The 27,481-nt window shown below is 46.4% G+C and overlaps 1 protein-coding gene across 1 annotated transcript in view; it reads left to right on the plus strand.

Moving 5' to 3' along the window:
* The window catches only part of LOC142264795 (uncharacterized), a 156,103-nt gene that overhangs the window by 35,854 nt on the left and 92,768 nt on the right, over positions 1-27,481 (plus strand). Inside the window, exons 5-8 of the mRNA XM_075332270.1 lie at positions 4,376-4,524; positions 4,595-4,768; positions 6,577-6,700; positions 8,129-9,611. Coding sequence (XP_075188385.1) covers positions 4,376-4,524; positions 4,595-4,768; positions 6,577-6,700; positions 8,129-9,611 — 1,930 coding nt within the window. The remainder of the gene's footprint in view (positions 1-4,375; positions 4,525-4,594; positions 4,769-6,576; positions 6,701-8,128; positions 9,612-27,481) is intronic.

The raw sequence follows: 27,481 nt of genomic DNA on the forward strand, positions 1-27,481 counted from the left end.
TCAGCGGGTTCATGGTGCCGGCAGTCCAAACTGGTCCGGGTCCTGGGTAAGAGTGGCTGGAAAAAACCGCGGCTCCTGCGCAGTAAGCTGCAGGGGGAGGATCCGATGACGCCTCCGGGGGAGTGGCAATGTCGAGGGATCTCTTAAGGGGGGCGAACCTAATTACCACGGGGGAGAGGGCCAGCAGTCAGGGGGCAGCATCCACATTCGGGCTGCAGTGCCCCACATAGTAAGCGCAGCAGCAACACAAGGGACCTGAGAACTAGCAACGTATAGAACTCATTGGCCAAGTATCTCCCTTAACGGGAAGGTGTCTTAAATACCTGATGCCTCTCAGCCATAGGGTGAGAAGCACTTCTGGGTTAGTACGTACTGGCCCTTTAAGAAAAGGGCCATGTGTGCCCTAAGGACACTTCTTGGAAGCCTGTGTGGTATGCGTAGGCACTCTGGACAAGCAGGGACTGGGCACGGAGCAGTGGCCGCTGGGCGACTGGGAAGGTGAGAGTGCCGGTGTGCCCGCAGGGGCAGGAGAGCAGGACAGAACGGGATGCCAGTATGGGCGTTGCACTGCTCAACACAGGGTTGTTTTTCTCAGAGATGTAATTAACTAATCTTACGAAATTTTCAAATACCGAAGAGAAAATGACATTGAAAATGTGAGGTTGGTTCTTGTTTGGAAGTCACAGAGGAAAAAAGTGAAGAAGTCGTTGCTTAATGACATTTCCTATTATTCCGTACGCGCTCTATACAGCATCTTGTGTCTCTTCTCTTCTGTTACTTCTTTCCTGATCATCCGGCAGTTTTCTGCCACCATTGCCGGCACCATTTACCTTCGTAGCGCTCCTCAATGACCGATATCCCAATGATACCGCTCTGAGTGCACCACAATTAATCAGGATTCATGGAGGACACAACATCTTCTCATCTGCCTTTAGAAGTTCCTCCACAGCTGCTGGACATTCCCTGCATTGACTTTTCCTAGTAAACTATTCTGACACAGTTTTGAAGCCTTTCACGCTTTTCTTTTGACGTCTTTCAGCTAAATCTCTAATGACTTTTGATGTTTTCTGACCTGGGGATAAGTAATTATTCCTTCCTTGATCTTCTCTGTGGTGATTCTTGGATATGGCTGAGACAAATAGGTCAATGCATCATGATTTCTATCTAGAGACTTTACAGTCTGTATCATTGTCCGAGTTCAGTATTTATGGTGGAAGGATGGCTCTATCCGGAGTGATGAGACGCTGATGCACCACATCCTTCTGTCCAGATGTAAAGAATGCACCAGATAGCACCCTTATGCTTATAGCCCGTCCCCTCATTTTCTCATGATTGTGGTGCGCTCCTATCTTTTGCTCTACAGATGTAAAGAATGATGAATGAGTCCAGTCCTTATTCTAGTGTGTGTTAATCTGTGACGACGGTCTCATTCACAGAGATGAGTTTTGTGCGACTCTGCTGTAGTCACAATAAATGAGTGATAACATCAGAACACGTCACATGACTAGTGATGTGTGGACCTGGACTGTAAATGTCTGGATTTGCACAGTTTGAAATGACGTACCTGAGTGCCGGACCCATGCCCGAAAGTTTCAGGGAATTCCGGCTAATAATCCAGATCCAGAAACTCAGGAAATAAAAAAAAATAAAGAAAATAGGAATGAAGTAAGCCAGTTATACTTACCGAGGCTCTGGCGTGGCTGTAACTGCTTCCTGGCTGCTCATTCACTTCCGGGGCCGCTCATTACCTTCATTGCATATGCACTGCTTTCCCCTCCTATCGGTGTTGTGAATGTCAGTTATGCTTTTGCTGCTGTGAGGATCCCTCTTGTGGCAAGGAATGGTTTGGACAGAGACCAGGTGTGTTTGAGCAATGGGCGTTTCCATTGCTAACGGCAGTCTGAGCCGGATGTCATTTGTTCTTTAGTTTTCCAGCCTTCTCATCCTGCTCCAGACCACATCTTCTGCAGATAAGTGCTTGGTTCTTTCTTATGTTGTTTTATTCTTTTTGCTCTTATCTGAGTTTGTCATTTACTGTTGTTGTTTTCAGTTTATTTGCAGGCAGGAATCTTCCCTCTCTGTTGCTTAGCTGGAAAGCTCCCTGAAGCTATGTTTGGAGTATTGCTCCTATAAGTCCATGTGTTTGTTGCTTCTTGTATGTGTAATGGTTCCTGCTTTCTGTTCATTAGTATGACAAGAGCGCCTGGTATAGGATGGAGTGCAGATCGTGCGATCTGAGGGCTTTTTTGTACTATCAGGAATTTGGATTTTTGTAGGGTTTTTCTCTGGCCACCATTATTATTATTATTTATTATTATAGCGCCATTTATTCCATGGCGCTTTACAAGTGAGAGAGGGTATACGTACAACAATCATTAACAGTACAAGACAGACTGGTATAGGAGGAGAGAGGACCCTGCCCGCGAGGGCTCACAGTCTACAGGGAATGGGTGATGGTACAATAGGTGAGGACAGAGCTGGTTGCGCAGTGGTCTACTAGACTGAGGGCTATTGTAGGTTGTAGGCTTGTTGGAAGAGGTGGATCTTGAGGTTCCTCTTGAAGCTTTCCACGGTAGTGGAGAGTCTGATGTGCTGAGGCCATCAGTCCCTTTCCTGTCCTTTCCTATTTTAGTCCGCGGGGGCCTCACCTTTGCTAAGCCTATCATCCATCTGTGTATTGTGTTTTCCTATATCACCGCAGTCTTTGAATGTGGGGGGCTTGCTATACCTTTACGGTCTATTTCTGAGGCAGAGAATTATTCATCTTTCCTTCCTTTAGGATAGCTAGCTTCTCCAGCTGGGTCCGCGGTGCATAGGATGTTAGTTCACCCCTCAGCTACTTCTAGTGTTGATAGTTAGTAAGGGGATGGCAACCAGATTGGTTGCCAATGCTCTTGTCACCTTTTTACCAATGATTTATAGTGATCTTCCATGGTTCCGGATCATAACACATCGGTGTCTGTGATTGGTTGCAGTCAGACGTGCTCCCATCCTGAGTGACAGTGTCTGATGCTTCCAATCACAGACTCGGTCTGCACGTCTATATCGTACAGCAAAAATAAGTAAATAATAAAATTTGGAATAAGGTCCCCTCATATTGCACCTATCTTGGCTGTGTATCAAAATAAGAGGAACCGCATGTGACTGTTTTTTAAATATTTAAATAAATAATTTATAAAATGGCACATGGTCCCCTCCATTTTGAAACCCGGCCATGATAAAGCCTGACAGCTAGGGGCTGGTATTCTCAGGCTGAGAAGACCTATGCTTGTTGGGCCGCCCAGCCTAAAAATAGCAGCCTGCAGCCACCCAGATTTGTCGCATCCATTAGATGCTATAGTCCCAGAACTTTACCCAGCTCTTCTGATTGCCCTGGCGTGGTGGCAATTGGGGTAATATGGGGTTAATGGCAGCTGCCACTAAGCCCTAGATTAGTGATGGGAGGCTTCTATGAGACCCCCATTACTAATCTGTAAGTAAAAGTAAATAAACAGAAACTTGTAAAAAATCCTTTATTTGAAATAAAATACAAAAAAACACCCTCTTTCACCACTTTATTAACCCCAAAAAAACCACTCCATCTAGCATTTACAGAGCTTGATACCAAATGATGGTTTGTTTTTTGTTGTATAATTGACCATGGGTAATCAGATTTTTTAATATTCTTTATTTTTTTTATCCATTAGTGGACTTCAACCTGTAATCACCTGATGACTTTTTCTATATTCTTCAGTGCAGACTCGCAGCCACAATGGTGCTCATCTGCACCTCATGAGCACGAGGGCAGTAGGCACCAGGGACAGCAAATGACAACTGCATTTAAGGGGTTAATAGTAGCATTCGCAGATTCACCCCCCTATCGCTGTCCTTAGTGGTAGATGCCTGATATCGGGAAGGGGTTAAATAATTTGGAAGAAAATGTTTATTTTCTTAGATCAGATGTCTTTCTTCTGATTCCCATTTACAGAGAGGTGAAGGAGCCGATGGGCTCATAGTGGGAACTCTCCCTATAAATTCCTCGATTGCTATTCTCTTCAATAATAAAGAGGATAAAGGACATCCCGATGTCTTCCCTGTAGATTCTTGTCACATGGATCATTGGATCGATATCTCATTCATTTTTTGCGTACAGCTTGATGTCATCCATGTGGCTGATGGTGATTCCACTATTGGATTTGGGCTCATGATGGGAACTCTTCCTATAGATTCCTCGATTGCTGTTCTCTTCAACAATTCAGAGGTTGAATAGCCGGAGCTGTAGTTATGTCTGGACCTCAGAAGGAAACATGTCCTCAGATGGCCCCCTGAGAAACCGGCGTCTGTCCCTTACATTGTATTGTCTCCTCTGATTTCCATCTTCTCCTTTATCATAAAGATGCCGGCAGGACGAGATCCCTCCAGCTGATCCAGTCTTCACCCTTCCTTCTCCTGAAAGATCACCCAAGGATGGACGAGGACAGGAATGAGATCAGCAGAAGTTTATTAACCCTCACCCTGGAGATCATCTCCCTGCTGAGCGGAGAGGTAACTCCTCCACATTCCTGTCAGGATTTCATTATATATCTGGGATTTAGTGATTTGTCTCCATCCACAGGATTACACCATAGTGAGGAAGACACCGGGGGACTGTGTGACTCCCCTCATCCATCTCCAGGAGTCAGGAGGGCGGAGCCTGAGCCCCATCACAGCCCCTCCCCCGATACATGAGAGGAGCAAGAAGAAGATCCTAGAGCTCAGCAACAAGATGATTGAGCTGCTGACCGGAGAGGTGACTGCTGGGACATTATACAGGAAGCACTGAAGGATTCTGGGTGATGAGGGGAGAGGTGACTGCTGGGACATTATACAGGAAGCACTGGAGGATTCTGGGTGATGAGGGGAGAGGTGACTGCTGGGACATTATACAGGAGGCACTGCAGGATTCTGGGTGATGAGGGGAGAGGTGACTGCTGGGACATTATACAGGAGGCACTGGAGGATTCTGGGTGATGAGGGGAGAGGTGACTGCTGGGACATTATACAGGAGGCAATGGAGGATTCTGGGTGATGAGCGGAGAGGTGACTGCTGGGACATAATACAGGAAGCACTGGAGGATTCTGAGTGATGAGGGGAGAGGTGACTGCTGGGACATTATACAGGAAGCACTGGAGGATTCTGGGTGATGAGGGGAGAGGTGACTGCTGGGACATAATACAGGAAGCACTGGAAGATTCTGGGTGATGAGGGGAGAGGTGACTGCTGGGACATTATACAGGAAGCACTGGAGGATTCTGGGTGATGAGGGGAGAGGAGACTGCTGGGACATTATACAGGAAGCACTGGAGGATTCTGGGTGATGAGGGGAGAGGTGACTGCTGGGACATAATACAGGAAGCACTGGAGGATTCTGAGTGATGAGGGGAGAGGTGACTGCTGGGACATTATACAGGAGGCACTGGAGGATTCTGGGTGATGAGCGGAGAGGTGACTGCTGGGACATAATACAGGAAGCACTGGAGGATTCTGAGTGATGAGGGGAGAGGTGACTGCTGGGACATTATACAGGAAGCACTGGAGGATTCTGGGTGATGAGGGGAGAGGAGACTGCTGGGACATTATACAGGAAGCACTGGAGGATTCTGGGTGATGAGGGGAGAGGTGACTGCTGGGACATTATACAGGAGGCAATGGTGGAGTCTGGGTGATGAGCGGAGAGGTGACTGCTGGGACATAATACAGGAAGCACTGGAGGATTCTGGGTGATGAGGGGAGAGGTGACTGCTGGGACATTATACAGGAAGCACTGGAGGATTCTGGGTGATGAGGAGAGAGGTGACTGGTGGGACATTATACAGGAAGCACTGGAGGATTCTGGGTGATGAGGGGAGAGGTGACTGCTGGGACATTATACAGGAAGCACTGGAGGATTCTGGGTGATGACCGGAGAGGTGACTGCTGGGACATTATACAGGAAGCACTGGAGGATTCTGGGTGATGAGGGGAGAGGTGACTGCTGGGACATTATACAGGAAGCACTGGAGGATTCTGGGTGATGAGGGGAGAGGTGACTGCTGGGACATTATACAGGAAGCACTGGAGGATTCTGGGTGATGAGGGGAGAGGTGACTGCTGGGACATTATACAGGAGGCACTGGAGGATTCTGGGTGATGAGGGGAGAGGTGACTGCTGGGACATTATACAGGAAGCACTGGAGGATTCTGGGTGATGAGGGGAGAGGTGACTGCTGGGACATTATACAGGAAGCACTGGAGGATTCTGGGTGATGAGGGGAGAGGTGACTTCTGGGACATTATACAGGAAGCACTGGAGGATTCTGGGTGATGAGGGGAGAGGTGACTGCTGGGACATTATACAGGAAGCACTGGAGGATTCTGGGTGATGAGCGGAGAGGTGACTGCTGGGACATTATACAGGAAGCAGTGGTGGATTCTGGGTGATGAGAGGAGAGGTTACTGCTGGGACATTATACAGGAAGCACTGGAGGATTCTGGGTGATGAGGGGAGAGGTGACTGCTGGGACATTATACAGGAAGCACTGGAGGATTCTGGGTGATGTCGGTGTCATTGTTGTCAGGTTCCTATAAGGTGTCAGGACGTCGCTGTCTTTCTCTCCATGGAGGAGTGGGAGTATCTGGAAGGACACAAGGAGTGGAACGAGGAGGTGATGATGGTGGAGCTCTGGCATCTGACATCACAAGGTAAGAAGCGATTATAGAAAAGTATTCACTCCTCAATCATGAAATTTAAGTACCAAGGAGGAGAAGTGGTGAAATCATGGAGATCCTGGGATGGAGATGTTACTGATCTGCAAGTGATAGAAAAATGGAAACTTCTGGATTATATAGTTTGCAGTCTGAGCTTCGTGCAGAAACCCCGACACTTCCGGCCTCTGCTGTTATCTCTGAGGTTATTAATGGTCATCTAAAGGAAGTTCTGCCGCTGAATGCAATTTTCCAAGTCATCAGGATTTGCTCCGTTGTCAAATTTAAAAATGGCTGCTTGGACACTTTGGAGAATTGGCCATGCCAATGGGTCCACCACCAAATCAATATAATGTCGAGCTGTTAGTGACCGGAAATGAAGACTAGAGGGGTCTGGCTACCGTACATTATCCCACCACACACTATAATCTCTGGAGTACAACCAGTGTGATGTTCCCTCGTGAAGGCCTCTTCATGGTGTTGCCCACAAGGTCTTGTCAAATTTGAAGATCAGAATATAGAACTTCAATCTCTACTGCAGGTGAAATTTTATGTCATATTTCAAGCCTAAGGTGTCACATGGAGTCTGCAAAAATGATAAGGAGACATCACCACAACATTGGGCTAAAAGACGGATGTCCAGCTACAAGTGACCACTGACGTCATGTCAACACTCTCACACCGCTTTGAAGATCAAGATGGGAACGGAGGCTAAATTGCAGGTCTGTTCTCTTCTGCAATGGGTCCCGCTTTGTTTTGAAAGAATTGATATTCAGAAATTGGTTTGGAAACCACGTGGGCAATGTTATGAAGAAGTCTTCATGTGAGAATGTGAAAGTGTTCCAGAAGACGTTTTTTCACATGAAAACCCAATCCTCATGTTCTTTGTGCTGTTGTTAGTGTAGTGAATCCGACAAGGGCTGGAAATCCTTTACAGCTTACTTACTACTGATTTGATCATCTTACTGTCTATTCAGTTGAGCTCTTGTCATGTCCATGAATTCAGCCGGAGATGTCGGTTTTGTGTGGTGTCACGTTATCTTGGTGAGCTGAGGCCGTGATTGGATTTTTGTTAGAGGACAGAGTTTTTTTGAGTTTTATGTTTTTAAGTTTATGTAATGAATGTGGCGCTGGGCGCAGATCAGAATCACAGATTTTGTCTGACACATTTTAAAGTGTTAAACAATGTTTTATAAGGCTGGATCCACATGTGAAGTTTTTGTTATAGTTCTTATTGCAGTTTCTTGAGCTTACGTTGGGATTGGCTTAGAAAGGCATGGTGCGTATGTCTCATTTCTGAAGTAGCCACCCTACTCCTTCAACATGCATTGTAAATTGCCTGCTGACTTTAATAGGATTGTTATATTTATTTTTGTGTTTTTCCAAATTCTTTAAACTAACAAAATCCATTTTTAATCTAAACAGAAAATCACAAGAATTTGGAAAGAAACTCAAATTTATTGCTAAATTATAAAGTAGAAGAGGAAGATATCAAGCAGCACTCTTCAGAAGAAAACCTCATCAACCTTCATGTCCATTCCAAACTTCACAGTATAAATCGAACACACAGTCCCCCTAACAAGGATTCTTCTACTAACCAGTATCAGATTACCTCAAATATAATGGAAAAAGGAGGCAAAAGATTTAAATGTGGTCAATGTGGAAAACGCTTTACAAGAAGCTCAAGTCTCCATGCACACAGAAGGATTCACACAGGGGAGAAGCCGTACTCTTGTTCTCAATGTGAGAAATGCTTTTCTGATAAATCAAGTCTTGTCATACATGAAAGATTTCACAAAGGAGAGAAGCCATTTTCATGTTCACTATGTAAGAAATCCTTTATAGATAAATCAGGACTTGTTAGACATCAGAGAATTCACACAGGGGAGAAGCCATATTCATGTTTTGAATGTGGGCAATGCTTCAGACAGCAATCACATTTTGTTAAACATCAAAGAACTCACACAAGAGAGAAGCCATTTTCAAGTGCACTATGCGGGGAATGCTTTACAGATCAATCAAGTTTTAGTCACGAAAGGAGTCACATGGGGGAGAAAGCATTTTCATGTTCACTATGTGGGAAGTGTTTTGCATATAAATCAAGTCTTCTTAGACATATGCAATCTCATATGGGGGCCAAAAATTATTCATGTTCACAATGTGGGAAATGTTTTACGCATCAGTCCGGTCATGTTAAACATCAGAGAAGTCCCACAGGAGCAAAGCCATATTCTTGTACTGAGTGTGGGAAATGTTTTACAGGTAAATCATATCTTGTTACACATCAGAGAATCCACACAGGGGAGAAGCCGTTTTCATGTTCAGAATGTGGGAAATGTTTTACACATCAATCAGTTTATGCTCAACATCAGAGAATTCACTCAGGTGAGAAGCCTTATTCATGTTCAGAATGTGGAAAGTGTTTTGCTCATAAATCGGGTCTTGTTAAACATGGAAGAAGTCACACAGGGGAGAAGCCGTACTCCTGTTTAGAATGTAGGAGATGTTTTTCAGATCAATCAAGTCTTGCAAGACATCAGAGAATACACACAGGAGAGAAGCCGTATTCATGTTCAGAATGCGGGAAATCTTTTACTTATCAATCAGATAGTGTTAAACATCAGAGAACTCACACAGACAATAAGAAGCCATATTTATGTACAGAATGTGGAAAAAGCTTTACAGATAAATCTTATCTTACCACCCATCAAAGACTTCATACAAGAGAAAATCTGTTTTCATGTTCAGAATGTGGGAAATGTTTCACACGACAAACAGATTTTGCAAAACACCAGAGAATTCACACAGGAGAGAAGCCATATTTATGTTCAGAATGTGGGAAATGTTTTGGAGATAAGTCACATCTTGTTCGACATAAGAAAATTCATACCAAAGAGTCTGTTTTACAGTTCTAAATGTGCACATTTTTTTTACTAAAACAAAACCTCGTTATAGTTCAAATCACACATGAGAAGCCATTTTCATGTTTATTTTGTGTCCAATGCTTTGGCATTCAATAAAATCTTGAATATACCCACAGGAGAGAAGCCATATTCATGTTCAGAATGTGGGAAACATTTTGTCCAAAAATCAATTCTAGTTTATTATCAGAGATGGGGGAAAAGCCGTAATTATGGTGAGAGATTGCTTTACAGGAAAATCATATATTGTTGAACATTAGAGAATACACACACGTGAGAAGCTGTGTGTACAGGGCATTGCAGCTCAGGTATCCATGGTTATGTCCATTTATATAGTATCATAGTATCATCATAGTTTTTAAGATTGAAGGGAGACTCTAAGTCCATCTAGTTCAACCCGTAGCCTAACATGTTGATCCAGAGGAAAGCAAAAAAAACCCAATGTGGCAAACAAGTTCCAATGGGGAAAAAATTTCCTTCCTGACTCCACATCCGGCAATCAGACTAGTTCCCTGGATCAACACCCTGTCATAAAATTTAATATACATAACTGGTAATATTACATTTTTCAAGAAAGGCGTCCAGGCTCTGCTTAAATGTTAGTAGAGAATCACTCATTACAACATCATGCGGCAGAGAGTTCCATAGTCTCACTGCTCGTACAGTAAAGAATCCTCGTCTGTGATTATGATTAAACCTTCTTTCCTCAAGACGTAGCGGATGCCCCCGTGTTCCAGTCGCAGGCCTAGGTGTAGAGAGATCTTTGGAAAGGTCTCTGTACTGTCCCCTCATATATTTATACATTGTGATTAGATCCCCCCTAAGCCTTCGTTTTTCCAAACTAAATAACCCCAAGTTTAATAACCTGTCTTGGTATTGCAGCCCACCCATTCCTCTAATAATCTGGGTCGCTCTTCTCTGCACCCTCTCCAGTTCAGCTATGTCCTTCTTATATATCGGTGACCAGAATTGTACACAGTATATAAGTGCGGTCGCACTAGTGACTTGTACAGAGGTAGAACTATATTTTTTTCATGAACACTTATACCTCTTTTAATACATCCCATTATTTTATTAGCCCTGGCAGCAGCTGCCTGACACTGTCCACTAAAGTGAAGTTTACCATCCACCCATACACCCAAGTCTTTTTCTGTGTCTGTTTTACCCAGTGTTCTACAATTAAGTACATAATCATAAATGTTATTTCCTCTACCCAAGTGCATGACCTTACATTTATCTACATTAAACTTCAATTGCCACTTCTCAGCCCAATCCTCCAATTTACATAAATCTCCCTGTAATATAAAATTATCCTCCTCTGTATTGATTACCCTGCAGAGTTTAGTATCATCTGCAAATATTGAAATTCTACTCCGCATGCCCCCAACAAGGTCATTTATAAATATGTTGAAAAGAAGCGGGCCCAATACTGACCCCTGTGGTACCCCACTATGAACTGAGACCCAGTCCGAGTACGCACCATTAATAACCACCCTTTGTTTCCTATCACTGAGCCAGTTTTTAACCCAGTTACACATATTTTCCCCTATCCCCATTCTCATTTTATGTACCAACCTTTTGTGTGGCACCGTATCAAAAGCTTTTGAAAAGTCCATATACACAACATCCACTGCATTTCCCTGGTCCAGGCTTGAACTTACCTCTTCATAGAAGCTGATCAAATTAGTTTGACAGGATCGATCCCTCATAAACCCATGTTGATACTCTGTCATAAGGTTATTTTTCTTGAGATACTCCAGTATAGCATCTCTCAAGAAACCCTCAAGGATTTTACCAACCGTAGAGGTTAAACTTACCGGCCTATAATTTCCCGGCTCAGTTTTTGTCCCCTTTTTGAATATTGGCACCACATTTGCTATGCGCCAGTCCTGCGGTACCGACCCTGTTATTAAGGAATCTGAGAAGATTAAAAATAATGGTCTATCTATCACAGAACTCAATTCCTGTAGTACTCTGGGGTGTAGCCATCCGGGCCCGGAGATTTGTCAACCTTAGTGATTTCGAGGCGGCGGCGTACTTCCTGCTGGGTTAAGCAGGTAATATTCAAGGGTGAATTTATGGTATCACTGGTCATGCATTCTGCCATGGCATTTTCTTGTATAAAAACTGTAGAAAAAAGTCATTCAGCAGGTTGGCTTTACCCTCATCCCCTTCCACCATTTCACAAAGACTATTTTTAAGGGGGCCAACACTATCGCTTTTCAGTTTTTTACTGTTTATGTAGTTAAAGAATATTTTAGGATTATTTTTACTTTCTCTCGCAATGAGTCTCTCTGTCTCAAACTTAGCTAACTTAAATTTGCTTTTTACATATTTTATTTAATTTTCTATAATTATATAATGCCTCATCACTACCTACCCTCCTTAATTCTTTTAAGGCTTTCTGTTTTTCTTTTATGGCTTCCTTTACAGCTCTATTTAGCCATAGGGGTTTCCTCCTATTTCTAGCATGTTTGTTCCCATAGGGTATATTTTCTGCACAAGCCCTATTCAGGATGCTCATAAAAGTCTCCCATTTGCTTTGTGTACTTTTATTACTTAGTACATCATCCCAGTTTATTGCACTAAGATCATCTCTCAACCGTTTAAAATTTGCTTTCCTGAAGTTTAGTGTCCTTGTAGCCCCTCTACTAGACATCTTACTAAAGAATACATGAAAACTTATTATTTTGTGATCACTATTCCCCAAGTAACCCCCAACTTGTATATTTGATATGCGGTCTGGCCTATTGGTTAGTATAAGATCTAGTAGTGCTCCCCCTCTTGTGGGGTCCTGGACCATTTGTGAAAGGTAATTATCTTTCATCGTTATCAAAAATCTATTTCCTTTGCTGGAACTGCAAGTTTCTGTTCCCCAATTTATATCAGGATAGTTAAAGTCCCCCATAATAATTACCTCTCCGAGACTCGCTGCTTTATCAATTTGCTTTATGAGGAGATTCTCTACCTCTTCATAATATTCGGCGTCTTATAACACACCCCTATCAGTATTTTATTATTCATTCTCCCCCCCCTTATCTCCACCCATAGGGACTCTACATTCTCAGTACCCTCACATATGTTGTCACGCAGGATGATGTTACATATAGACACACACCTCCCCCTTGCTTATTTGTACGGTCATTCCTGAATAGGCTATAACCCTGTAAATTAACAGCCCAGTCATAGCTCTCATCCAGCCATGTCTCTGATATCCCCACTATATCATAATTTTCTTCCAACAATATTAATTCTAATTCCTCCACCTTATTTGTGAGGCTTCGGGCATTAGTGTACATGCACGTTACGTATGACTCTGTACCTGTATTCCTGCTTACTGTATTAACTGTCCTAACCCTTCCCCCCCGTACCACCCCCAATTTCATTACTTGTGCCCTGGTCACTATCTGCACTACATTCCCTTTCTATAAAGTGAATACCCTCGCCCCCCATTCCTAGTTTAAACACTCCTCCAACCTTCTAGCCATTTTCTGCCCCAGCAGAGCTGCACTCTCCCCATTAAGATGCAGCCCATCCCTAGCATAGAATCTGTAGCCAACTGAAAAGTCGGCCCAATTCTCCAGGAACCCAAAACCCTCTTTCCTACACCAATTCCTGAGCCACCTGTTAACCTCCCTGATCTCCCTTTGCCTCTCTGGTGTGGCTCGTGGCACAGGTAGTATTTCCGAAAATACCACCTTTTGAGGTCCATGCTTTAAGCTTACAACCTAATTCCCTGAAATCATCTTTAAGGACCTTCCACCTACCTCTAACTTTGTCATTTGTGCCAATGTGTACAATGACCGCTGGGTCCTCCCCAGCCCCTCCCAGTAATCTGTCAACCCGATCAGTGATGTGCCGAACTCGAGCGCCAGGAAGACAACACACTGTTCGGCGATCCCTGTCTTTGTGACAGATTGCCCTATCTGTCCCCCTAATAATTGAGTCCCCCACTACCAGTACCTGTCTTGCCTGCCCTGCACTCCTATTCCCCCCCTTACTGGAGCAGACACTCCTCTGGCGTTCAGAGGTCATGCCTTGCTGCAGCAATGCTACCCCTGTAATGACATCCCCCTCATCTGCCAAGTTTGCAAACCTATTGGGGTGTGTCAGTTCAGGACTAGCCTTCCTAGCACTTTTCCCTTTACCCCCCTTTCTAACTGTCACCCAGCTACCTACCTCACCGTCCTGCCACTCCCTACTACGATCCTCCCCCACATCTGACCCAGCAAGCTGCTGCTCAGTGAGCAGCACACTCCTTTCCATATTGCTAATGCATCTCAGAGTTGCCAGCTGCTCATTTAGATCCAGTATCTGGGCTTCCAAATGTGCAACTTGCGCACATCTCGAACAACAGTATGCACCCTCCAACAACAGTATGCACCCTCCAACAACAGTATGCACCCTCCAACAACAGTATGCACCCTCCAACAACAGTATGCACCCTCCAACAACAGTATGCACCCTCCAACAGCAGTATGCACCCTCCAACAGCAGTACGCACCCTCCAACAACAGTACGCACCCTCCAACAACAGTATGCACCCTCCAACAACAGTATGCACCCTCGAACGGCTTTTCAAGGACTGCATACATGAGACAAGATGTACACTGGATCGCATTAGCAATAGTGGAGCACATTTTCTAATGGGGATAGCACTAAACAAATGTTAAGTAATTAAACAACTAAATACAAACAATTCTACTCACACTTACTTTTGCTCACACTTTGCTCACTCACGCTCACAATGAAGAAGACAGGCTAAAATTCAGAAGTCTTCCTTCCGGCTGTAACGGGCAAAACCCGGTTCTCCTTGAGCTCGCGGTGACTCTTCACTTATCCCAGAAGGCACTGGGAATATGCAAATTATCCTCGCAAGACTCCTTCCCTGGCTTAGTGACAGTTAGTTAGTTGCTTGTGGTTGTAACAGGGAATACCTAAGCTGCAATGCCCTTCACATGAGGTAAGAGACACAGCTATATCAGGAGAACTATACTACAGTTCTAATTGAAGCATTTGCTAATATTATTATTACCCCTACTACATATTGGGGTAGGACCTTAGGGATGAGAATAACCCTTTAATAAAAAATTTCCAATTGGGACATATACATTTAGTGGACATCAGTCCCAAGGGTTTTCTCTTTGGAGAGCCCCAATTTATTAGAATAATATAGAAATTATATCCCAGTTCCAATATAATTTATTGGAGGACAGTGGGTAGATATTTAAATAGAGAAATAAGAAATATTTGAGGTAGAAGGAGTGGAGAGAGACAGGCTTTGTACAAAGAGATGTCACAAAATGCTAGTGTATACACTGGGGCTGGAGAGAATTCTCCACAGTGCAGTTAGCAATACAGCCACAAGAGGGCAGTAGAATAGTCAACGAGCAGAGTCAGCAGCAAGAGGTCAAATCAGGTCACAAAAGTAATAAACAAAGAGTAGTGAGGTGGTTTGCCAGGGGTCAGAGCCGGGATCTCACGTATGAAGCAGGAGGGAGCATCAGAGCCAAAGTCACAAAGAAGGCAAGGTCAGAAGCTGGGCAGACAGGTAACATACTGGGGTCAGGGTACACGGAACGGGACAGAGAGAGACAAAGGAGAAAGGGAAAATACATGGACAGAGAGTCAGGGATGTGCTGCAGACGAATGGAGAAGGGGACCATGGGTCAGGACGAGGCAGGACAGACCGGGTTCTCACGGGAGCTAGGAAACGAGAGCTGCTGAGCAGAAACTATGACTGGTGCCGAACAATAGGCGCAGCGCCAGGAAATAGTGTTCTGCAACCCGGGATGAGGCTGCAAGAATTTAACCCCTCCCATACCCTGAACAACAAACAAATAGCGCTGACTCAGTGACGGCTGAGCCAGGCCTGAATCATGACAGACGTGTGCATTGTTGATTGTCTCTGACTGGTCAATGCTCTGCTTTGGTCAAAGCTGACAAATGTGTTGAGAACCCTAGTGTCTCCCCCAAAGCTCTTCCTAAAGAGGGGTTTCCACAACAGTACACGGTGCTGAAATTCCGGGATTGTCACAACTGGAGCTCCTTTTGTCCCAACCACAGGGACCTTTCTGTGAACTACAGAATAAATCCACGGTGAGTAACCCATTGTTACTAATAATTCAGTGTTACCTAGAGGGCTCCAGGACGGGTAATTGCTGGTCTGAAAAAGACAATCTCTGTGAACCTTTACCAGTGTTTGAAGTATATAATAGACCACAAATTATACATATGTATAGATCTGAAAATAAGGAGCGCTGATAGTGTAACACCAAAGTGATCAGTGGGGTATACCTGGAAAATATACACTCACCTGAATCAGTTGTGACAGTCACAACCACTAATGCGCATGAGATAATGGCGTCTGCTGCAGCCCCACGTGGATGAGCATACAAGACAAGGCAGAGAAGGGGTTAATGCTGCGCATCAGCCAAATGAAGACGTATAATGTTGATGAAGATGAGTATTCTTTTATTTCATAGGTCTACGCGTTTCGAGGTGAAACCTCTTCCTCAGGACCAGTGCATCAACAACAAGTACAATATACATGAAGATGACAGATATATATACACACAACTGGTGAAAAGAACCGCCTACTGAAAGAAAAAAATCAGCGGGAAGATCCTCCAACTGCATGACATGGCAAATTCATAGTAGTACATCAAATTCACATATATTCAAGAATAACATATTATTGTGCAAAAAAAATAAATCTATAAATGTTAATAAAGAAAATTACAAACATAATAAAGAAAAAAGACAAAAGTGTATGTGTGTGTGTTTATAAAAGGACTAGAACCCTTATGTGGGTGATAGCCCTATAATCAAAATCCAAGTCACCATTCTAGTGGTGATCACCATCAATAGTTCCACAAAAAAGACCAAACAAAGAAGAACCAAGAAGGAGCAGAAACAAAAGGAAGAAGTGTGAATCGGACAGACCTCTTTATTAGGGTCTCCAAATAGTGATTAAAACACTTGAAGTGAACAGAACAAGGAGTTCACCAGTGCCATAAGGAAAAACATATACTGAAAAATGCATGTTCGTGTGTGTGAAGGAGTGTTCACAAGAAAAAATATATATGACTATTTTGTTATATAAAAAATATATATAGTGATAATATGTTAATTTATATACACGTGTATGCACCTAGAATTAAATGTGTAAAAACCCGAAAATATGTATCATAAAAATATGTAAATATATATATATGTATCATAAAATATATTTATATAAAAAATATATTTATATAAAAAGGTCCTGATGGATCATAAAAAGTGAAGACCAGAAAAAATTAGTTTCTTTAAAAATTTACTATAAAAAAAAATATTATTTTCATATTAATGGTGTAATTTTTAATAATTTTAAGAACTATTTATTAAAAACAAACTTCCTGTGACAAAAAGATTTACACTGAAAAAGTATTAGATCCACGGAGGAGGAAGAGAGACAGACAATTACTACTGAGTCCGTATTATACTAAAAGCTCCGGAGCGAGCGCTATACCAAAGCGTTGATCAGATCAGGTCACATAAGTGCAAACCGTGGGCATATAGTTACTGCGCATGTGCTGCCAAGTAACTGGGTCACATAAGTTCAGACCGTGAGAAAAAGATTAGTGCGCATGCCCTGACCGGCAACTAAAGTGCAGGATTCCATCATATAGAAACCAAGTGACAGAGAACCAGAAAAACAAAAATCCTGAGATGAAAAACAGTGCAGGCACATCAATCATCCAATGCATCAAAAGTGCATACGTAGCCGCACTGCTCTGTACAATGGATCGCTATATCCTGTGTAATCTGCTGTGGAGTCAGAGGCCGCACTGCTCTGTACAATGGATCTCTATGTCCTGTGTAATCTGCTGTGGAGGCAGAGGCCGCACTGCTCTGTACAATGGATCTCTATGTCCAGTGTAATCTGCTGTGGAGGCAGAGGCCGCACTGCTCTGTACAATGGAGCTCTATGTCCTGTGTAATCTGCTGTGGAGGCAGAGGCCGCACTGCTCTGTACAATGGATCTCTATGTCCTGTGTAATCTGCTGTGGAGGCAGAGGCCGCACTGCTCTGTACAATGGAGCTCTATGTCCAGTGTAATCTGCTGTGGAGTCAGAGGCTGCACTGCTCTGTACAATGGAGCTCTATGTCCAGTGTAATCTGCTGTGGAGGCAGAGGCTGCACTGCTCTGTACAATGGATCTCTATGTCCAGTGTAATCTGCTGTGGAGTCAGAGGCCGTACTGCTCTGTACAATGGATCTCTATGTCCTGTGTAATCTGCTGTGGAGGCAGAGGCTGCACTGCTCTGTACAATGGATCTCTATGTCCTGTGTAATCTGCTGTGGAGTCAGAGGCCGCACTGCTCTGTACAATGGATCGCTATATCCTGTGTAATCTGCTGTGGAGTCAGAGGCCACACTGCTCTGTACAATGGATCACTATGTCCTGTGTAATCTGCTGTGGAGTCAGAGGCCGCACCGCTCTGTACAATGGATCGCTATATCCTGTGTAATCTGCTGTGGAGTCAGAGGCCGCACTGCTCTGTACAATGGATCGCTATGTCCAGTGTAATCTGCTGTGGAGGCAGAGGCCGCACTGCTCTGTACAATGGATCTCTATGTCCTGTGTAATCTGCTGTGGAGTCAGAGGCCACAGTGCTCTGTACAATGGATCTCTATGTCCTGTGTTATGATCCGGAACCATGGAAGATCACCACACATCATTGGCAAAAAGGTGACAAGAGCCTTGGCAACTAATCTGGTCGCCATCCCCTTACTAACCAACACAACTAGAAGTAGCCGAGGGGTGAACTAACATCCTGTGCACCGCGAACCCAGCCGGAGAACTAACTATCCTAAAGGAAAGAAAGATGAATAACTCTCTGCCTCAGAAAATAGACAAGAATAGCAAGCCCCCCACATTCAAAGACTGCGGTGATATAGGAAAAACATAATACACAGGTAGATGACAGGATTAGCAAAAGGTGAGGCCCCCGCTGACTAAAATAGGAAAGGACAGGAAAGGGACTGATGGCGGCCAGAGAAAAACCCTACAAAATACCAACTTCCTGATAGTACAAAAAGGCCCTCAGATCGCTCGATCTGAACTCCGTCCTATACCAGGTGCCCTTGTCATACCAATGAACAGAAAACAAGAATTATAACAAATTCAACAAGCCATAAACACATGGACCCAAAGTAGTTATACTCAACACAGAACTGCAGGGAGTTCCTCAACAATCCACTGAGGGGGAAAATCCCTGGAAGGAAATAAACTGAAACCAACCACAACAAATGACAAACCCAGATAAGCAAAAGAACCAGGCAATAAATAAAGAGCAAGAACTTATCTGGGGAAGATGTGGAGTAGAGCAGGATTAAGCAGGCTGGAGATACAAAGAACAACTGACATCCGGCAACAGCCTGCAATCAGACCAGGACTTAAATAAGCAGAGAATTAGGAAAGGAAACACCCACTGCACAACCCACCTGGTCTCTGTCCAAACCATTCCTGGCCACCAGAGGGAGCCTCCCAGCAGCCAAGACATAACTACCATTCACAACAGTCCTGTGTAATCTGCTGTGGAATCAGAGGCCGCACTGCTCTGTAAAATGGATCTCTATGTCCTGTGGAATCTGCTGTGGAGTCAGAGGCCGCACTGCTCTGTACAATGGATCTCTATGTCCAGTGTAATCTGCTGTGGAGTCAGAGGCCACACTTCTCTGTACACTGGATCTCTAGAGCTAGTGTAATCTGCTGTGGAGTCAGAGGCCGCACTGCTCTGTACAATGGATCTCTATGTCCTGTGTAATCTGCTGTGGAGTCAGAGGCCGCACTGCTCTGTACAATGGATCTCTATGTCCTGTGTAATGTGCTGTGGAGGCAGAGGCTGCACTGCTCTGTACAATGGATCTCTATGTCCTGTGTAATCTGCTGTGGAGTCAGAGGCCGCACTGCTCTGTACAATGGATCTCTATGTCCAGTGTAATCTGCTGTGGAGTAAGAGGCCGCACTGCTCTGTACAATGGATCTCTATGTCCTGTGTAATGTGCTGTAGAGGCAGAGGCCGCACTGCTCTGTACAATGGATCTCTATGTCCTGTGTAATCTGCTGTGGAGGCAGAGGCCGCACTGCTCTGTACAATGGATCTCTATGTCCTGTGTAATCTGCTGTGGAGTCAGAGGCCGCACTGCTCTGTACAATGGATCTCTATGTCCTGTGTAATCTGCTGTGGAGGCAGAGGCCGCACTGCTCTGTACAATGGATCTCTGTGTCCTGTGTAATGTGCTGTGGAGGCAGAGGCTGCACTGCTCTGTACAATGGATCTCTATGTCCTGTGTAATCTGCTGTGGAGGCAGAGGCCGCACTGCTCTGTACAATGGATCTCTATGTCCTGTGTAATGTGCTGTGGAGGCAGAGGCCGCACTGCTCTGTACAATGGATCTCTATGTCCTGTGTAATCTGCTGTGGAGGCAGAGGTCGCACTGCTCTGTACAATGGATCTCTATGTCCTGTGTAATCTGCTGTGGAGTCAGAGGCTGCACTGCTCTGTACAATGGATCTCTATGTCCTGTGTAATCTGCTGTGGAGTCAGAGGCCGCACTGCTCTGTATAATGGATCTCTATGTCCAGTGTAATCTGCTGTGGAGGCAGAGGCCGCACTGCTCTGTACAATGGATCTCTATGTCCAGTGTAATCTGCTGTGGAGGCAGAGGCCGCACTGCTCTGTACAATGGAGCTCTATATCCAGTGTAATCTGCTGTGGAGTCAGAGGCCGCACTGCTCTGTACAATGTCTCTATGTCCTGTGTAATCTGCTGTGGAATCAGAGGCCGCACTGCTTTGTACAATGGATCTCTATAGCTAGTGTAATCTGCTGTGGAGTCAGAGGCCGCACTGCTCTGTAAAATGGATCTCTGTGTCCAGTGTAATCTGCTGTGGAGTCAGAGGCCGCACTGCTCTGTACAATGGAGCTCTGTGTCCTGTGTAATCTGCTGTGGAGTCAGAGGCCGCACTGCTTTGTACAATGGATCTCTATATCCTGTGTAATCTGCTGTGGAGTTAGAAGCCGTACTGCTCTGTACAATGGATCTCTATGTCTGGTGTAATCTGCTGTGGAGGCAGAGGCCGCACTGCTCTGTACAATGGATCACTATGTCCTGTGTAATCTGCTGTGGAGGCAGAGGCCGTACTGCTCTGTACAATTGATATCTATGTCCTGTGTAATCTACTGTGGAGTCAGAGGCTGCACTGCTCTGTACAATGGATCTCTATGTCCTCTGTAATCTGCTGTGGAGTCAGAGGTCGCACTGCTCTGTACAATGGATCTCTATGTCCTCTGTAATCTGCTGTGGAGTCAGAGGTCGAACTGCTCTGTACAATGGATCTCTATATCCAGTGTAATCTGCTGTGGAGTCGGCGGCCGCACTGCTTTGTACAATGGATCTCTATCCTGTGTAATCTGCTGTGGAGTCGGAGGCCGCACTGCTCTGTAAAATGGATCTCTATGTCCAATGTTATCTGCTGTGGAGTCAGAGGCCGCACTGCTCTGTAAAATGGATCTCTATGTCCAATGTAATCTGCAGTGGAGTCAGAAGCCGCACTGCTCTGTAAAATGGATCTCTATGTCCAATGTAATCTGCTGTGGAGTCAGAGGCCGCACTGCTCTGTACAATTGATCTCTATGTCCTGTGTAATCTGCTGTGGAGTCAGAGGCCGCACTGCTCTGTACAATGGATCTCTATGTCCAGTGTAATCTGCTGTGGAGTCAGAGCCCACACTGCTCTCTACAATGGATCTCTATGTCCAGTGTAATCTGCTGTGGAGTCAGAGGCCGCACTGCTCTGTACAATGGATCACTATGTCCTGTGTAATCTGCTGTGGAGTCAGAGGCCGCACTGCTCTGTACAATGGATCTCTATGTCCAGTGTAATCTGCTGTGGAGTCAGAGGCCGCACTACTCTGTACAATGGATCTCTATGTCCAGTGTAATCTGCTGTGGAGTCAGAGGCCGCACTGCTCTGTACAATGGATCACTATGTCCTGTGTAATCTGCTGTGGAGGCAGAGGCCGCACTGCTCTGTACAATGGACCTCTATGTCCTGTGTAATCTGCTGTGGAGGCAGAGGCCGCACTGCTCTGTACATTGGATCTCTATGTCCAGTGTAATGTCCTGTGGAGGCAGAGGCCGCACTGCTCTGTAAAATGGATCTCTATGTCCAATGTAATCTGCTGTGGAGTCAGAGGCCGCACTGCTCTGTAAAATGGATCTCTATGTCCAATGTAATCTGCTGTGGAGTCAGAGGCCGCACTGCTCTGTACAATTGATCTCTATGTCCTGTGTAATCTGCTGTGGAGTCAGAGGCCGCACTGCTCTGTACAATGGATCTCTATGTCTAGTGTAATCTGCTGTGGAGTCAGAGGCCGCACTGCTCTCTACAATGGATCTCTATGTCCAGTGTAATCTGCTGTGGAGTCAGAGGCCGCACTGCTCTGTACAATGGATCACTATGTCCTGTGTAATCTGCTGTGGAGGCAGAGGCCGCACTGCTCTGTACAATGGATCTCTATGTCCTGTGTAATCTGCTGTGGAGTCAGAGGCCGCACTGCTCTGTACAATGGATCTCTATGTCCAGTGTAATCTGCTGTGGAGTCAGAGGCCGCACTGCTCTGTACAATGGATCACTATGTCCTGTGTAATCTGCTGTGGAGGCAGAAGCCGCACTGCTCTGTACAATGGATCACTATGTCCTGTGTAATCTGCTGTGGAGGCAGAGGCCGCACTGCTCTGTACAATGGATCTCTATGTCCAGTGTAATGTGCTGTGGAGGCAGAGGCCGCACTGCTCTGTACAATGGATCTCTATGTCCAGTGTAATCTGCTGTGGAGTCAGAGGCCACACTTCTCTGATCACTGGATCTCTAGAGCTAGTGTAATCTGCTGTGGAGTCAGAGGCCGCACTGCTATGTACAATGGATCTCTATGTCCTGTGTAATGTGCTGTGGAGTCAGAGGCCACACTTCTCTGAACACTGGATCTCTAGAGCTAGTGTAATCTGCTGTGGAGGCAGGGGCCGCACTGCTCTGTACAATGGATCTCTATATCCTGTGTAATCTGCTGTGGAGTCAGAGGCCGCACTGCTCTGTACAATGGATCTCTATGTCCTGTGTAATCTGCTGTGGAGGCAGAGGCCGCACTGCTCTGTACAATGGATCACTATGTCCTGTGTAATCTGCTGTGGAGTCAGAGGCCGCACTGCTCTGTACAATGAATCTCTATGTCCTGTGTAATGTGCTGTGGAGGCAGAGGCTGCACTGCTCTGTACAATGGATCTCTATGTCCTGTGTATTCTGCTGTGGAGTCAGAGGCCGCACTGCTCTGTACAATGGATCTCTATGTCCTGTGTAATCTGCTGTGGAGTCAGAGGCCGCACTGCTCTGTAAAATGGAGCTCTGTGTCCTGTGTAATCTGCTGTGGAGTCAGAGGCCGCACTGCTCTGTACAATGGATCTCTATGTCCAGTGTAATCTGCTGTGGAGTCAGAGGCCGCACTGCTCTGTACAATGGATCTCTATAGCTAGTGTAATCTGCTGTGGAGTCAGAGGCCGCACTGCTCTGTAAAATGGAGCTCTGTGTCCTGTGTAATCTGCTGTGGAGTCAGAGGCCGCACTGCTCTGTACAATGGATCTCTATGTCCAGTGTAATCTGCTGTGGAGTCAGAGGCCGCACTGCTCTGTACAATGGATCTCTATAGCTAGTGTAATCTGCTGTGGAGTCAGAGGCCGCACTGCTCTGTACAATGGAGCTCTATATCCAGTGTAATCTGCTGTGGAGTCAGAGGCCGCAATGCTCTGTACAATGGATCTCTATGTCCAGTGTAATCTGCTGTGGAGTCAGAGGCCGCACTGCCCTGTACAATGTCTCTAGTCCTGTGTAATCTGCTGTGGAGTCAGAGGCCGCACTGCTTTGTACAATGAATCTCTATAGCTAGTGTAATCTGCTGTGGAGTCAGAGGCCGCACTGCTCTGTAAAATGGATCTCTGTGTCCAGTGTAATCTGCTGTGGAGTCGGAGGCCACACTGCTTTGTACAATGGATCTCTATATCCTGTGTAATTTGCTGTGGAGTCAGAAACCGCACTGCTCTGTACAATGGATCTCTATGTCTGGTGTAATCTGCTGTGGAGGCAGAGGCCGCACTGCTCTGTACAATGGATCTCTATGTCCTGTGTAATCTGCTGTGGAGTCAGAGGTCGAACTGCTCTGTACAATGGATCTCTATGTCCAGTGTAATGTGCTGTGGAGTCAGAGGCCACACTTCTCTGAACACTGGATCTCTAGAGCTAGTGTAATCTGCTGTGGAGTCAGAGGCCGCACTGCTCTGTAAAATGGATCTTTATGTCCAATGTAATCTGCTTTGGAGTCAGAGGTCGCAGCTTCAGGAACAGAAAATCCTCCCTGTGACTTCAGCAGACCCTGTGGCGCAACAGCTAGAGCTGCTGTAATGTGTTTGGAAGGTGTTGGTTTGGATCCTAGGGTGGGTGAAAATTAAAAAGAGACAAAAAATATTGTTGTAAATTGTACATTTTTTTGTTATTTCTTTATAGAAGTTTTTTAGGAACAATTTTTTTTTCTCCAGCTACATAGAGGTACAGAATATATCGATCTACAGCTCTATGTAACTGAATAATCTGCTTCTGGCTTCTCTGCCTGGAATTCAGGTCAAGATTACCAAATCCTCCTGTGTTTCTTAGTACAGGCAGTAGCTCAGTGATAGTGCTGCTGCCCATAGACAAACCGCTCACAGGATCATGGGTTCTAGTCTCATCTTGGGAATCACCTCACGGAGAGGAGCAGCTGGGACAAGGGTGATGAACAGTGGCACTGTGGGAGTGAGCCCTCAAATTGGGACAGTCCTGCTAAATTTGGGAGCTATGGTATTATTGCCCCTTGTGCCCATCACATGTTTTATTATTACCAATGTGACAATTAGGGCTGGCACCAGACTGTGGCGGTGTCTTCTTTCATGTAATTCATGTTCCTATTTTCGGTGTATTCGGCCCCAGAGAGAGGAATTCCTATGAGAAGTAATAATTATACATTATTTTTATTAGTAAAACAGATTTGACCCCAGGTTACATTATATCTCGGGCTGCGATCATCAGACACCTGTAACATCTGCTTAGGCCTCTAGGTGGCGTTGCACTGTTCTTCATAGAACAACCCTATTTTCTTCCTGGGACTTGTAGTTATGTTCAGTCTGGTAGCTATGGGGTTAATCTTGCTTGATTTTTCTCTGCTGTCCTCTCTGGGTGCGGCTACTCTATTTAAACCCCAGAGAGGCAGACGGCCCTGTATTCTGACCTCATTTCCCATTCATTTACATGTGGCTGTTGTTGATGCTGGTCCTGACGTGACCGCCTGGATCTGACCCGGCTCCTGATCATCCCTCGTGCCAGCCTGTGCCACTGAAGAGCTGCTGACGTATGTAAGTCCATGCTGGTCCTGACGTGACCTCCTGGATCTGACCCGGCTCCTGATCATCCCTCGTGCCAGCCTGTGCCACTGAAGAGCTGCTGACGTGTGTAAGTCCATGCTGGTCCTGACGTGACCTCCTGGATCTGACCCGGCTCCTGATCATCCCTCGTGCCAGCCTGTGCCACTGAAGAGCTGCTGACGTGTGTAAGTCCATGCTGGTCCTGACGTGACCTCCTGGATCTGACCCGGCTCCTGATCATCCCTCGTGCCAGCCTGTGCCACTGAAGAGCTGCTGACGTGTGTAAGTTCATGCTGGTCCTGATGTGACCTCCTGGATCTGACCCGGCTCCTGATCATCCCTCGTGCCAGCCTGTGCCACTGAAGAGCTGCTGACGTGTGTAAGTCCATGCTGGTCCTGACGTGACCTCCTGGATCTGACCCGGCTCCTGATCATCCCTCGTGCCAGCCTGTGCCACTGAAGAGCTGCTGACGTATGTAAGTCCATGCTGGTCCTGATGTGACCTCCTGGATCTGACCCGGCTCCTGATCATCCCTCGTGCCAGCCTGTGCCACTGAAGAGCTGCTGACGTATGTAAGTCCATGCTGGTCCTGACGTGACCTCCTGGATCTGACCCGGCTCCTGATCATCCCTCGTGCCAGCCTGTGCCACTGAAGAGCTGCTGACGTATGTAAGTCCATGCTGGTCCTGACGTGACCTCCTGGATCTGACCCGGCTCCTGATCATCCCTCGTGCCAGCCTGTGCCACTGAAGAGCTGCTGACGTGTGTAAGTCCATGCTGGTCCTGACGTGACCTCCTGGATCTGACCCGGCTCCTGATCATCCCTCGTGCCAGCCTGTGCCACTGAAGAGCTGCTGACGTGTGTAAGTCCATGCTGGTCCTGATGTGACCTCCTGGATCTGACCCGGCTCCTGATCTTCCCTCGTGCCAGCCTGTGCCACTGAAGAGCCGCTTACGTGTGTAAGTCCAGATCCTTGTATAAGGGTTATATAGGTGTATCCTTGTATAGGGGCTGTGTACGTGTCACGCTCCCCGGGTCCCCTGCGCTGCCCCCCGGCTCACCTGTCACGCTCCCCGGCTCCCCTGCCTCGCTTCCCGGTTCCTTGGTCCGGTCACCGCCGCTCCCCGCTCTCCAGCATCCATTGCCGGCGCGTCCCCGGCGTCCTGGTCCCCGCTCCCGGCGCCCGTCGGCTTCTCAGCCCCAGCCCGGCCCTGCTGCTTCCTCCTCGCAGCTTCCTGCCCTGGCTTCTGGCACTCGGGCCGCGCGCATGCGCATTAGGGCGCGCGCGCGGTCATTGACCCTTTCTTAAAGGGCCAGCGTCCATTAACAGGAAATGATGCAAACAGGTACAGGGTATAAAGGGGTTTGATGTCCAAGGGGGCGGGGCCTGATCTTCGTGTTTCTTAAGCTAGGAGTCAGGTCTCCTGGTGTCTCTATGATATACTCACCTATCTCTCTTGTAGAGCCGTGCCTGCCTCGCCATCCGGTCCTGCCGAATTCCGAAACCCCCGAACGCTGTCCATCTGCCATCCTGACAGTCCGTACCAACTCGGATCCCTGCGGTGACCCGTCATCTCGCTCCAAAGGTTCCGGACCCCGCCTGACATCTTCTCGGCTTCCGAACCTGAGCTGCGTCACCCGGACTACCATCAGTGACTCCGTGGTCCCAGGGACTTCTCCGTTATACTTGTATGCACGGACTGTTCTGCTGCCTATAGTGCTCCAGCTACCGGACCCCTTACCACCATCTAGGAGTTCGGCCCAGTGGATCCACCTCCTGGGTCTACCCGTCCACCTGGCCCTGACAGTAAGATCAGGCCATGGATCCCGCTGCAGCACTAGCAGCCGTACAGGAGGAACTCCAACGCCAGCGTGAGACTCAGACCCGCATGCTGCAATTCATGTCTTCTGTGGACGCCCGCCTGAACACGCTACAAGCAGCAGTTACGTCTTCAACATCCCGGGCTTCCACTAGTCAAGCCACGGCTCCAGCTCCCGTGGCGACTTCTTCAGAAGCTTCCAGACTTCGTTTGGCCTCACCACCCCGGTACGCCGGAGACCCCAAGACCTGCAGGGGATTCTTAAACCAATGCTCCCTCCATTTCACGCAGCTGCCGCATTTGTTTGCCTCCGACCAAGCCAAGGTCGCCTTCATCATGTCCCATCTAAGTGAGGGTGAGGCACTGGCGTGGATGAACCCCTTGTGGGAGAAGGGGGATCCTGTGACCACGAACATCCAAGAGTTCCTGCAGGCATTCCGTGGCACCTTTGATGAGCCCGGACGCGCCTCCGCGTCTGCTTCGTCTCTTCTCCGGTTACGTCAGGGGACTCTGACGGTGGGTCAATACGCAATCCGGTTTCG

Source organism: Anomaloglossus baeobatrachus, chromosome 1 (assembly GCF_048569485.1).
Source record: "Anomaloglossus baeobatrachus isolate aAnoBae1 chromosome 1, aAnoBae1.hap1, whole genome shotgun sequence".
NCBI classification, from domain to species: domain Eukaryota; kingdom Metazoa; phylum Chordata; class Amphibia; order Anura; family Aromobatidae; genus Anomaloglossus; species Anomaloglossus baeobatrachus.